At 35.1% G+C, this 15,187-nt stretch overlaps 1 protein-coding gene across 1 annotated transcript in view; it reads right to left on the bottom strand.

Moving 5' to 3' along the window:
- lamc3 (laminin, gamma 3) overlaps positions 1 to 14,835 on the bottom strand; it is a 70,552-nt gene extending 55,717 nt beyond the window's left edge. Inside the window, exons 1-2 of the mRNA XM_026211936.1 lie at positions 14,075 to 14,835; positions 7,933 to 8,237 (exon numbers count right to left, since the gene is read on the bottom strand). Of these exons, the coding sequence (XP_026067721.1) occupies positions 7,933 to 8,237; positions 14,075 to 14,444 (675 nt within the window). The 5' untranslated portion in view covers positions 14,445 to 14,835. The remainder of the gene's footprint in view (positions 1 to 7,932; positions 8,238 to 14,074) is intronic.
- Between the last annotated feature and the right edge of the window lie 352 nt (positions 14,836 to 15,187).

Raw genomic sequence — 15,187 nt, 5'->3', positions numbered from 1 at the left:
CAAATGGCTAAATGTAAATGTGAAATTAGCATATAACAGCAACTGAAGCGGGACTGTATTGCAGCAATAATTTGTGCTATATAAAAAAAGGTCATACAACAAGGTCACTGCTTACTAACTAAATTGCTAGTACTTTAGGAATAAATGTAACCATTTTCCAAATAAGTAATTATATTGACCCAGCAATATTATACATATAATTGATATGTGAACAAATGTAGTGATTGAAAACAGATTACAACCACCAAAATATCAATCTTCATAAAGATAATTTTGTAACTCTGAAAGCACACCATTGCAAGATTGCAGAACATGTTTAAGGAATAATCACTTTAAATGAAGATTTATATATATATATATATATATATATATATATATATATATATATATATATATATATTGGATCTTTGAGGATTAAGGGAGAAATATATTGTCTTTCTGCAATTAATCAATTAGTAATTTTAATGTACAAGACAAAACAGGTGCATATCAGATCTTTTTATTTATTTATTTATTTTACTTTTTGCATTAAAAGCTCACTATGGAAGATTTTCTTAGAAGTGTGGAAGACTGAGGAGGTAAGCTGAAGGGCCTTTAAAATGGTATCTGTATAGACTGAAAAAGGCAAGTTGCCATAATGAAGAACATGCTTCACAAGGTCATTAACATTGGTCAGCTCATTTTCATAACATCCACAGAATTCAGCTCATCTCCATGAAAATTCAGGCTGCTTCAGCTGAGGGTTTTAAATGGCCAGTCAAATGAGTCAGTTTCCCTTTTCACCATTTAATTGAACAATATGTCAGTGGGAGAAATAAGAGGTAGGAAAAAAAGCTGTGTATTTGTGTGTGTGTGTGATAATGAAAGATTGTGACTTCATTGATCCCACTTTCATTCAGATTAGAACTCAATGTTTTCTCATTTTCTCGTTAAATGAAGAAATACAAAGAATGAGAGAACGAGAAATAGATAAGAATGCCAAAGGATACAAACAAACGATAACTTAAAGACTTACTCTTGTCCTCAAGATTTGTCACCACCTCCATGTACAAACTGGCTTGCGTATTGATCAGAAGTTGCTTTATAATCAGCATGTCGATGAACACCTCACTGAGCAGAAATCTATGGGCAACTGGGCCATTAGGGAAAGCTCAGCTATTAAAAAAATCTGACAAAGGTTTTGAAAGCTAAAAACGATCAATCATCAAAGAAGTGACGGAGAGGGGAAATGGGAAGCGTGCTGTGCCATCATTCTTGTTAACGATCACAAAAATGCAGAACTGCACTGCCACAAAACCTTCAGACGAGTTATAAAAGCTTGGGTGGTAACGGAAAAAATAGCTGAATCTGAAACCAGAGAGATACAGCACAACATATGTACATGACTTTCTGCTCAGATGCTTTCCAACAAGTGACTGAATATAAAATAAATGCCAGTGTACAGAAGAATTACATGTTTCACATTAGCAGTACAAACTCCCAAATCAATATTTAATTTTAGTTGTGAAGTAAAATAACTACTAATATTTCAAATAAATACTTAAATACACCTATGCATAAGATGACTGCATGACCTTTTCTATCATGTGATTTACTATTGCAGACTGTCACATAACAAGAACGTACCCTTTTATTATTGAAATGAAATGAATGAAAAACCCTTTTCTCCAGCTACAAAATGCCTTGGCTTTGATACCTTACAAATGCTGGTGATACCCATAATGCACTTCGTTTCTCTTGAGTATGTGTGATCTGACAAATCCCGACAGTGTGTCTTGTTGCAGTGCCCAGTCTTGATATAATGATTGACAGGTTGAGGGGAGTGTGATGTGCTCAGAATGCATTTTCAAATCCACACTGACTTAATTTTGGAGAGGTATTTAATGATAATGCAATTTAAACATCTTAAGTGTATGTGTCAATGCATTTAAGAAAAAATAAAAGACATTTAAATCACCTTTTTTGCAACCATTTTATGCCCATTTGGCTCAGAATGCATTTTGAAATTCATACTGCATTTTGCTACAATTATTATGCGGTATCACGATAAAAAGTGTCCTACTCGTAAGTCTAAAGAAAAAATGGAATTTAAATTATAATTTTGCTACAGTTTTTGCTTGGACATGCTAAACATATCTATTAAATTTGAATTTGCTACCCATAAGCTTCCATAAACTAAAAAGCTCACAAGAGAAATAAAACATTTTAAAATTATTCTTACAAATACAAATTAATATCAAAAGCATTATGTTTAAAGCAAAAGTAGCAAAGGTTATGATATTATTTTTGTCTATATATATATATATATATTTTTTTTTTTTTTTCCAAAGTGACTTACGAATGAGGACAATGGAAGCAATCGAAATCAACAAAAGAGCAATAATATGCAAGTGCTATAACAAGTCTCAGTTAGCATAACACAGTACACATAAGGTATTTTTTATTATATAATAAGAATAAAACATAGAATAGAAAAAGAATAGAGCAAGCTAGTGTTAGATGTTTATGTAATAAAAATAAAACATAGAATAGAAAAAGAATAGAGCAAGCTAGTGTTAGATGCCTTTTTTGCTTTTGTTAATTGAATAATAATTAAAAAGAAAACAAATAACCAGAATACAAAAAAGATTAGAAAAGCTAGTGTTAGGTTCATTTATTTTAAGCATTGAATGAATAGAGTGCAAGTCTAAAAGGTTTTTTTTTTTAGAATAGAGCTAGCAGGGGTATGTCTACATGGTGGCCAGTGGTGGTACCGCCCCCACCCCCTGAAATTTGGCTGGCCAGCCCAGGTGCCCCCCCTACCAGATGTCTTGCAAAAGGCTTGTTTTTAGTAAATTTCTTACTGCATCTGGCAAGGGAGCTCCTTCACTCAAACAAAACTGGATGTGTGATTTTACATACACATGTTCTTTTATGAATTGTCTCTGATCTTGCTCAGATATTGCGTGTACAAGATTCTAGATGTACTTGATATCTCTAGATAAAAACAGCAGCAGTCTATGCACTCCGGAAGCAAAGAGTTAAGAATGGCTCAGTCAGCTACTTAAACGTTTCCATGTGTTGTAGATGTTTGTCATTTCCTGTTGTGTTCTCATTTTTTCCCAAAATATCTTATTTAGCTATCTTACATGAACCGCACTCAGCACGAACTTTAAGTCCAACCAGACAGCTAAAATATTAAAAGCAGAGTAACGGAGATCATCTTTCCCAAATATAAACAAGAAAATGTAGCAAGTTTTTTGGGTCAAGGTAAGCGGTGCCTTTCATGTGGAAGCAGGGGGGAAATTTATTCCCCTAGAAGCATCTGATCACAGCAGTCAGACTGGGGCTGCCATACATAAAACTGAATCGTAAAAGAAACCTGGTGGCAGTGGAAAGTTCAGGGGTTCGGACTTTAGACGAGAGGGCGGTTAGAAAATGAAAGACACTTGACTTCCATTCTGTTTCACAGAGTGGCTAAATCACTACTTCCACTCTCTAATTACAGAGTGAAAGAATTAATGATTAAAGTAATGAGTGCAAAGGAAGATAAATGGAGGCAGGAGTTCAAGTGTGTGTGTTTGTGTGGGGCAGAGAAGAAACGGTAAAAAGTGAAGCGTTCATGAAAAACCTTGACTCAGTATCTCAGATCAGATCATGTCACAATACTATACTATGAATTAAATTTAAATTAAATTAAAAATTTAAAATAAAAATTTTAATTAAATTTATGCATTTAGCAGACGCCTTTATCCAAAGCGACTTACAGTGCATTCAGGCTATCAATTTTTACCATATCAAGAATGAATTATGAATTACCTATGAAGTATTTATAATTCATCAGTCATAGTTTTTTTATGTATGAAACCAGATTGGGATCCTTTTGAAATGAGCTGATATTTTTATTACTGCAAACAGTGAGCTGAACTGAAATTTAAATCAGAAATTTACAAAGTAGAATCAAGATGAACTGAGATATAAAACCATTTACACTATGAATGTAAATTTTAATAAGAAAAGGTCTTGAATGTGTTTAGTTAAGGGTGTAGATTTGCAGAAGTAGAAGTGCATTTTGCACTTAATTTTTTTGTGTATACTATACATATTTTTTTCAACAAATTTATGGACCAGTGTGAATTTGTGAATTTACTTGTGAATTTCTCTGAATTTCAATTCAGAAAATTCTTCTTCCTGTCATTCCAACTCAACTTCCTGCAGGGTGTGGCCAAGTCAACTCAAATTCCACATGATGAATTTCAATCTGTATTTTGCACATCCCTAGAATGCAATGTGATCATGAATCAAATAGAGAGGCCTATTCACACCAAGAAAAGAAAAAAACCTTACCTTTAAAGTAAATGGTAATTCTTTATACAAGGGGAAACATATTAAAAGCTCGCCTTCAATAAATACCCAGTTAGCTGCTTATTGATATGTAGTTTCTGTAGTAATTCAGTAATTCTGTTTAGGTATGGGGTAGGGCTAAGGGATCGAAAATACGGCAATGCAGAATAAGGAAATTACTATTAATAGAAAGTACTATTAAACAGCCAATATTCTAGTAAAATGTATGCTAATAAGCAACTAGTTAATAGTGAATAATGTTACAATAAAAACATCAACAACCTAAAATCCATCAAAAAAATACTTTAAAGTATGCATCTAAAATATAATTCTTGGTGTGAGCAGGTTTGAATGATTTGGTTAAATTTCATTTCGTACAGTTCATCCTATTTAAGTGTTGGATCTGCATAGCTTACATGTCCTACTTTAATGGAACCAGAAGTTTAACATTCTCATAAGTGACTATTTTCAGCTCTTATCTCATTTATTTCCATCCTTGTTGCTTGCTGCATTCCCTCATGTCAATCACACGAAATCAAGTAAATAATAATAATAATAAAAAAAAAAACACGGGCTAGCAACAGGGTGACATTTGGTTAATTGGAGAATCTTAGATTTTCTTCCAACTGCAGACGATCCATTTCCACTTGCAGAGAGCCCATTATGAGAAGCAATACAGATGCATGTGTGAGAAATAGATTCTAAGCTATTAGTCATTATAAACAGGTCGAACAAAAACAAGCTTCACTGAATAAAGTGGTTCTTCTCAGATCTCCTGACCTCACTCCACTGGCTCAAATATGCAGCCATGATTAAATTTAAGGTTTTGACGCTGGCTCTACACTGGAATAGCACCTTCTCACCTCAATTCATGCCTAGAAATATGTGCCCTCCCCAACAGTTAAGGTAACCTAATGAACAACGTTACCAAAATTCAGAAACCTTCACCCTCTCTGTTCCTCTCTGGTTAAATGAGCTTCCAACTCCTCCTGAATTGCTGAGACATCTTTCAAGAAGCATTTGAAGAAACATCTCTTCGACAGGCACTTAACCACACCAAAACCTTAAACAAATGCAGTGCACTTATAGACACCTAAACATCTCTGTGTTTATTCTTTTAGCTTGCTTCATAATTGAATTGTCTAATAATAAGTGGGAAGTCATGGGTTAGAGATTTTAACTCCTAACCCTAAGGTTGTGGGTTCGAGTTTCGGGTCGGCAATACCACAACTGAGGTGCCCTTGAGCAAGGCACTGAACATCCAACTGATCCCTGGGTGCTGCAGCATAAATGGCTGCCCACTGCTCCGGGTGTGTGTTCACTGCTGTGTGTGTGCACTTTGGATGGGTTAAATGCAGAGCATGAATTCTAAATATGGGTCACCATACTTGACTCAATGTCACTTTCACTTAATAAACCTGACATTGTATATGACAAATATTGCTGGCTAAAAGCATCTGCTAAATACATAAATGTGAATGCTTAGCATTCAGGATCCAGGTCCATAGTGGAAGACACACTTGACAATGTGTGTACATGTATACACATATGTTGATTACTATGTACCTCTCATAACAGTAACTGGACTACATTAAGTCAAGCACTCTTCTCCAGTTCCCACTTTTTTTGCGGGGCCACTGGAGTCCCCTTTCATACTCATTTTAAAAACCCAATTCATCTCCCATTTGAGTGCTAGGGAGATTCTATTTCACACATCAGGCTACAAGCCTCAATCACAAGCCGAACTGTTATCTCTGCTCTTAAATAAAATGACATCCCCTTCTTTAGTGTTGTTCCCACTCGTGTCCCCCTCTAGTGGCTTTTACTCTTGTAAACAGATGGGCTGTCTGTTTTTCTTTGAAAATTGAGAGAAAAGAGGATGATGAAAAGATTGAAAGTGAAAAGGCTTTTACCTAAAATGGGCTTGTTCACAGTTCCACAACAAACCTCAGTAGGTTCAAACATTTTTATGCCTGTTCAATTGTTGAATGTCAAGAACCATGTTTACCCCAATAACAACTTTTTTTTTTTTTAGGTGATAAGATCAGCACTTAAGAAAGGTGTAAACAGGGCCTCAAACATTTTGTGACTGGATATTAGCCATTATAATATGTGATAATTGTGAGACAAATGAGAACAAGTGATTCAAACTTTGCTGCATTTTACTCATACAACATAGATTAGAGTTAAATATCACAGGCTAAAATTCTTATCCTTTTCAATAGTTTTCTATGTTCACTTGTAACATATTTTGTATTTAATCTAACTGAAAATAACTGTGCAATGTAATTATTTACATGAGATAATTTTTAGAAAGCAGCACTCAAACACCTTATGGGGTATTCAATGCACATTAGTTTCAATTGGTGTGACCCTTCTGTTATAGCGAAAACACATTCTTTCCCTTCCATCCATTTCTTGTTACAAAAATAGATGTGGAGGCGGTGAGCTCCCATTCTGAGTGTTCTAATGCAGGTACTGATCATCTAATACCCTGTCAAATTTGCTTCGATTTAGGCTACACCCATTTCAATATTCTTCAACTTTGGACACTTCAATGTTCCAGCCAGAACAGATTTTTTTTTTCAAGGACACATTAAAATGGTCTACATATTTGTCAAAATAATGTAACTTTTTAAAGGATTTTCAAATGCCTTTAATGTGCATTTTACTGATTTAACCAAGCTAAAAAAAAATATAAAAAAAAAATATTAATTAACAAATAATGAAAATTAAATAATTCAATTATTTATTGTGTAAAATAATAATAAACACACACACACACACACACACACACACACACACACACACACACACACACACACACACACACACACACAGTTTCATTAGAGAGTTATTTCATTATAAAAATGCAGTTGCTATCTGCAACATGCTAGTAACCACAATACATAATCTCAGATATTTTGTAGGTGACACAGTGGTGAAAATGTTTATTACTCTGAAATAACTTTTCTGTCAAGTATGTGCATGCGCTATTTGAAACTGCTGCTAGACAAATAAACTGGTGAAAGTGTGAAACAAGAGTTCATTTTCTTTGGAACCAAATGTTTACAGTTGCAGAAATACCTATATATATATAAGTATTCATATACTGTATCAACCAGTTGGTTGAGTTCTGGCAGTTGCCTGTCACCTGTGATTTTCTGAACTTCATCTGACGGCTGTGACTGCATCACTGAATAAAAGAAGCTCCCTAGAAATCTCTTGAAAAGGTTGCAGGCTGTATTTAGTAGCATGGCATGCTGAGCACACTCATGTTTAGCTATGAGATTCTGTTGTGAAAGTGCGAAAGTTAGAGAAGCTTGACAGTGAGGTATTTTTCCCTTAAAGCTTTGCACTGGAACAACAAAGCACACCCATCTACATATCTAAAGGCCAAGGAGAGGAGTAGCTGACTAAAACAAGTTACTGTCAACAAGCCATGAAGATAAATATTTTGCATGCATACACACTGTAAATGCCTCAGGTTTACATTGGTTTTAAGTTGTTCATGTTTATATCTGGCATGCTAAAAGTATCCAGATGTGTTAAATATAAACCGTCATATTGCATTACATGTTCTCATAAAATAAACCTGATATACTGTACCTGTAGCACAGGACTCTGGTCGAAGTTGTAGGCACTGGGTCTTCCCTCCAATGTGGAGAAGGCCACATTTCCGCCAGTTAGAGGTGAGATGTCACTAAATTCATCTGTGCAGTGTGCCATCCTTTCATTCTCGCCTGGACGTATGAAGCCCTTCTTGTCCCTCCCATACATCTTGTGACAGGAAGCGCTGTAATATTGGTACGGTTGCCATGGTCCGTTCTCCTCTGTACGCTTGTAGATGGCGAAGCTCTCCGGTCGGCTGGTGTAGAACTTCAAACGGACATATGTGATCTCAAAGGCCTTGCCTTGGAAAAACAACAACGTTAATGTCATTACAATATTTATGGAGAAGTCCCACAAAATGCAGTGCCTGTATCATTATTGTTGCCTAATAATTAAAGTCCATGCCATTAAAGATTTACATCTACTTCCCTTCATTTTTATTAGGTCAGTGATGATGGGCCTAACTGAGAATGAGAAGGTGGAAGATTAGATGAAAATGTCAAAATTTTTGTAATATAATTCAAAAAAGCAAACTTTCTTATATTCTATATTCATTTCACACAAACTGAACATTTCAAGAGTTTATTTTATTTTATTTAAATTCTAATGGTTACGACTTACAGCTTAGGAAAATTTTTAATTCAGTATCTCAAAAACAAAAACTAAAAACAATTATATTCCATTTAGAGATTGATTAGTTTGATTAATTTTGATTATAAATACTGGATAACATGTAACCACAATTATGGGAAGGCCTACACACTTGACAGTTTGTCTAGAAGACAATTGCCGCATTTCCACTGTCGGGCCAAAAGCGGGTGTGCTAGTGCGTGCCAGGGCCACTGTCACTTCCGCGTTTGATCATGCCTCATCGGTGCTTCCTCGGGGCCAATGGCCAGGGTTTTTTGGCCAGATGAAAACCTTGGGCCAAAGCGGGCCAGCTGGGGCTAGAGGAGTGGTTATGAATGAAGGCAGAGTTTCTCTGCATCTGGAGAGCATCAGCGTGTGACAGCTGTAGAAATCAGAAATCAGCTTCTTATTCTCTATCACAATCGTGTATTTATTTAGAATCATATTGTATCTGTCATAAGTCTGGGTAAGGAGAAAAAGAACTGGACTGTTGCTCAGTGGTCTACAGTCATCTTTTCAGATGAAAGTAAATTTGGCATTTGGAAATCAACGTCTGGAGTCTGGAGGAAGACAGAGGCACAGAATCTAAACTGATTAAAGTCCAGTGTGAAGTTTCTGATGTCAGAGATGATTTGGCTGCTGTCATATCTGCTGATGTTGCTCCATTGTGTTTTATCAAGTCCAAAGTCAATGCAGCCATCTACCAGGAGATTTTGAAGCACTTTTTGTTTCCATCTGCTGACAAGGTTTATGGAGATGCTGATTTCCTTTTCCAGCAAGACTTTAGCATCTGCCCACAGTGACAAAACCACTTCCAAATGGTTTGATGACCATGATATTACTGTGCTTGATTTGCCAGCCAACTCACCTGACCTAAACCTCACAGAGAGTCTATGGGGTATTGTGAAGAGAAAGATAACTAAAATCTGACAAACAATACAGAGGAGCTGAAGGCCGCTATCAAAGCAACCTGGGCTTCAATAATGCCTCAGCAGTGCTACAGGCTGATAGCCTCTGTGCCACGCCGCAATGAAGCAGTAAATCATGCAAAAGGAGCCCCAACCAAGTATTGAGTGCATAATTAAACCTGCTTTGGAGATCTTGAATATTTCTATTTTGTAAATCTTTTTTGATTGACCTCTAAAAAATATTCTCATTTTTTGAAATACTGAATTTGTATTTTTCCTAAGCTGTAAGTCATAACCATCAGAATAAAAAAAAAAAAAAAAAAAAAAAAACTCTTTAAATATTTCAGACCGTCTGCAATGAATCTAGAATATAAGAGAGTTTGCTTTTTAATTAAAATAATAAATAATAATAATAAAAAAATTCCTAAGTTATGAAGTGACGAGTATACTTTATGCACACAAAGAAAACAAAAAATAATGACTTTATTAAAAAAATTGTCTTCTCTGGGTCTCTCCACACCACTGTAGCACCATTTTTGAGAATATTAGCTAAAAACAAACTGTGTATGCTCATCAGTGTCAGCTGTGCCACAAGGATACATTTTCTGCCTGTATTTACGCTTTGATTTGAAAGGAAACTGCGCTTCACTGCAGCACGGCTGACACAGAAGAGCATAAACTGCCTGTGTTCGGCTCATATTCTCCAAATTTGCACTACATTGATGCAGAGAGACACAGAGGAGAGGAATTGTTGAAGTCATTATTTTTGTTTTCTTAGTGTACAAAAAGTATTTTCATTGCTTCATAACATTACAGTTGAACCACTGATGACAGATGGACTGTTCTGATGAAGTCTTTCATACTTTTCTGGACTTTGACAGTGTAACTTACAGTCTATGAGACAGTCACAAGCCTCCCGGTTTTCACCCAAAATATCTTAAATTGTGTTACAAAGACGAACAAAGCTTTTACGGGTTTGGAACTAGATGGGGGTAAGTGATTAATGACAAAATCTTAATTTTGGGGTGGAGTATCCAAGGATACTTTATCTAAGTTAGAGCTTAAAGTAGCTTTCTTGTGTGTCTGTCGAGAATACGTTGAGACTTAAGAAAATGGCGTACTTGGTGGTACTTTGCCAGTTTAATTGCTGCTCGAATATAATTGGAGAGGTTATACAGACATACAGCGTGATTGCCATTTGAAATTGCTTGTACACAAATATGTTCAAATACTGTAATGGCGTTTGAATCAGTGTTTTCGAATGAATCAGTTAAGCAATAATCTTTTTGAGTGAATCATTCAAGTATGACACACTCATACAGTACATTTATTATCTTATTCGAAATAGCACATGAAGCAAACCAGAAGCAAACTCTTACCATTTTCCCGTTAAGATATAGCACAAGTGGTATGCTAATATCATATTCCAACTTCAGTCACTTTGAATGAATCGGTCAGTAAATGAATCAAAGCAAGAGACAATTCACTTGTCGCCACCTACTGGCAAAATGATGTAGGCCTCAGCAAAAAGAGTCCCTACTACAAAAATTATATATTTTTCTTTTTTCTTTCGTTTCTTTCATCATAATTTTAGTCATATACATAGACACGCTCACCCACACCATTTTGGTTGCCATGTTGAAATCATTTAAGCATAATTTCATCTCAGCATGAGAGAAGATTATCTTGGCTGGAAAAGAAAGGAAGGAAATGGAGAAAAAACAGGCAGGAGCAAAATAAAAAGAAAACAAGAGTTGGTCTCCAGTTCTTATCTTGATAAAGAAACAGTATGGGGAAAAAAATCACTGTGGACTTGAATTGAATATATACATATATATAATGTATTTGTCACCCACAGGTTTAATATGTATTCGTATGTACCTCCAATGAAAGCCACCAGTATTAGTGCTAAAGCCGTTATCACAGAAAGAATGAGTAGACTAAACTTCTCTGTGTATATGTGTGGGTGTGTTTGGTTCTGAACTCGACTGAACCTGGCCAGACTCAATATTTATGAATAAACTTTAAAATAGTCATGCCTGTGCTTAGTAAAACTGCAATGATGTTTTTTTTTATTTTATTATGATTTGGATTGGTGGATATGATAGTAAAAACTATAAATAAATGCACAACAAATTCCTGTTAACATTTGTAATGTTCAGTGGACTATATTGACTTGAACTAGACCTACATGTGTGACATTTCTAATTGCACTTGGTATAAACACTTTGTTAAAAGGGTCTGATGTGCACACAACAATATTTCAAGTTCAGTTGAAGTATTTTGCAGCAAACATCTGCATCTCATATCGGACCTTTGAATGAAAACCATAATGGAAACCAGATGTGGAAACATTCTTTAGAAGTCTGCAAGTGTGTGTTTGTGTATGTTTACATGTGTGTATGGGAAAGACCTGACCTGCCACTGGACCTCTGCTGCTTTATGTGTTTGTCTTAGTGTTTTCTGTACCACCCCCATCACTGTCTCTGCTGCTGTGTGTGTGTGTGTCTAGCTGTCTGTGTCGGCCTCCCTGGGATATATCTGTTTGGTTTGGAAATGTGAGATGGCCTTTCATAGACACCCAACTGCAAGGCATCTTTGAATCAGAGAAAACTCAAGAACATACACATTTATGACTGATTAGCTTGTTGAGACATCATTTTAGTGCCCTTTCATCTCCCATTTTTTCTTCTCTCTCTTTCATAAATGTGCTTCCAAGAGAATCACCAAATCACATCTAATTTTTTAATATGCAGAAGCTGAAAGCTGTTATGAAAATAACTACAATCTATGCACTGTTATTTCAGCTTGCAGCAATAGTTTTATGAGAAGAGAATCCAGATGACAGATGCTTGTTTGTACTATGAATCAACGGTTTTAGTATTGACAGTCCTTGAGAATGATACTATGAAGTAAAAGATGCAAATATATGATCAATACTGTAGTGTAACTGTTGTCTTCATAGCCAAACATTTGACTACAACCAAGTCTGCTTCACATTGCAGCTCAGAACTGCCCACTGAGTCAGGAATAATGTAAAGAGACCATCCGCAGTTTGTTTGTCTGTATGTGTGTGTTTCAAACTGATTTTATAATTTCACATGTTATTGCATTTATATATTTTCAGACAAATGTCTTTAAATCTATTTACACCATCAGGATATACATTTTTATAAGTTTGTGCATTCCCTAAGAACTGAACCCATGACTTTGTCTTTACCCTTAAACACGTCTTCAGGTATTATAAAAAAAACGTATTTTATAAAAGATTTGCAGCAGTTTATAATATGCAAAAACAATAAAATTTGCAGCGCTGTACATTTAGGTTTGCAAAATTTAAGTAACATTTATTTTTTATTTTTAAGAAAGTAAAGTTTTAGAATGTTCAGAATATCAAGGCATGTAAGCCTTTTCCCATTACTACAGATAAAAATGATTTATTACTTATAATTAATTACTTATTTACTTTGTAAATTTATGTATTTGTTATACAAGTGTTACAAATTGTGTCCATTGACATTCACGTTGCCTTGTGTGATTTTAGAAATTTGTGGCAATTCTACTTATAACCAAAACCAGTGTTGTAATCCGTTTTAAAGAGTCAGCTACCATGTTTACCCCATATTCAGAGAAAAGAAGAAAAACAAGAGGAAAATTTCACCTTACAGAATACAAATGACATTTTAAGTTTCAAAACCGTTAGATAGAGACATATGGGAATGCATGTGATTAAAAACATTGTAGCATAAAGTCTACAGGGCAATAATGTAATAAAACTAGAAACCAGCTGAGAAATCAGAGTCATCCAATCTTATAGGCCACAAAAAAGACTTCAGATTTCCGAGATGTTCACAATTACAGGCAGCATCAAATTCACAGTTGGGAACAATATAGGAAGGTTGAGTTAAATATTTAATATAGTCAAAACAAGCAGACCTATGTATGTTTAATAAAATAGGATGCATTTGGACAGCTCACAACATTCAGATACATGTTTACCACTGCAGATCAGCTGTAATAAGAGGACAATTTGCACATATTAAGGTGTTCAATGCTAATAATCGATCTAGATAGCTTTTTATTGTCTTTAGTCAAATGAAAAATGAGTAGTATTTTTGTATTTTAATATTTAGTAATCATTTCACTAACTGTTTTGTGTTGTCTGTACAAGTACTATTTTGGTGTTAATTATATAAAATATAATTAATATGAATATATTTAATATTCATATTTTTATAATGGCCTTTTATTTGTATATCTTAAGTTTTCTATTTTAATTTGAGATTGTTTTATTTATTTTGTTGTTGTTTTTTCATCTTTACAGCTTTGATTTTTTTTCTATTTAAATTTAGTTTTAGTTTTAGTTATAAACATTTAGTTATAATTAAAATTTTAATTTAGTTATAAAACATTAATAATATTCACGTAACATTTATTGTTTATGTATTTTATATTTATAATTTATTTCAGTTTTATTTCAATTACTGAAAACTATTTCAAATATAAGTTTAGGTTTCAGTTAACAATAACAATATACCTATACAACTTTTTCTAACTTTTGTTTGTTAGATCAAAATTAAATCCCAAACTGGGTGTCTTACCTAGATGCAGTGTGATGTTGACTGAATTAGGATACTGAACTCCATAGAACATGGACTGGCTCTGCCACCAGGTGGGCTCTTCATCCGTGTGGAAGTCTGTCAGGTAAGTGGCATTGTGATTCAGTTCCAAGTCCAAGGCATCGCAGAAGTGGCATGACCGCGTGGACCCCGTCTGCATGCAATAGTCCTCGGGTGGAATACCGCACACATTTGAAACTATCACTGTACGATTGAAGGCCGCATTTTCAAATTTAGGCAAACAGCGGCTCGGGACGCCTTCCTCATCATAGCAAGAGTCCATTCCAGCAATAACATACGAGAAGAAGGTGAAAAGCAAAAATAAAAGAGAGTGAAGTGTAGAGGAATCCATCCTTGTATGCAACAGCCTAAAACAGAGACAACTTCAAAGGAGCCAAGCGAACGAAAACAAGTCTAGCAAATAATCAAAATCAGAGCCACATGCTACAGGGAAAAAACTTCAAGGGAAGTTCAGTAGTTCAGTGTTCAAAGGCAAGCATAATGAAGTGATTTAGCAAACACACATTTTGTAAATGCAGAAACAATTCTCTGAGTTTGCATGCAGCAATAAAGTTTCATTCAGTATACAAGACTTGGATGCACAAATGCATTCAGTGAAGAAGAAAAGGTTTAAAGAAACTGGGATATTCCTCCATGCCTCCTGTCTTTGTCCTTTGTGCTTTTTTCTCTCTGTCAGCATGTGTTTCCCCTCTAAGAGTCCTGGGACACACTCTTCATACAGATTCACAGACAGACAAAGTAGAGGGAGGAGAGAGGGTTGGAGGGGAGTTGACTGGGGTTGGCAAATAATTAGATAAATAGAAGGAGGGGCAACCTGAAAGAACAGATTTGAAAAAAAGTAGAAAGAGTAAGAAATGTTGGAAGAGCGGCGCCCTCTTTTGAAAGGGTAAAGAGGAACCACAGTTACCAAATATACATCATAAAATAACTGAGGCATCAAAGTTCGGCTGGTTAACATGACTCCAATATCTCCTGCTGGTGGATGCCTCTAATTACAACACATGGCACTAAACTAAACAAAAAAAAAAAAAATACTTTGATAAAAAAAGGTTATTTAAATATGTTTTATATGTT

The sequence above is a fragment of the Carassius auratus genome, chromosome 30, assembly GCF_003368295.1.
Source record: "Carassius auratus strain Wakin chromosome 30, ASM336829v1, whole genome shotgun sequence".
Taxonomy (NCBI): Eukaryota; Metazoa; Chordata; class Actinopteri; order Cypriniformes; family Cyprinidae; genus Carassius; species Carassius auratus.
The sequence above is the reverse complement of the archived record's forward strand: the minus strand, read 5'-3'. Positions and strand labels throughout refer to the sequence as shown.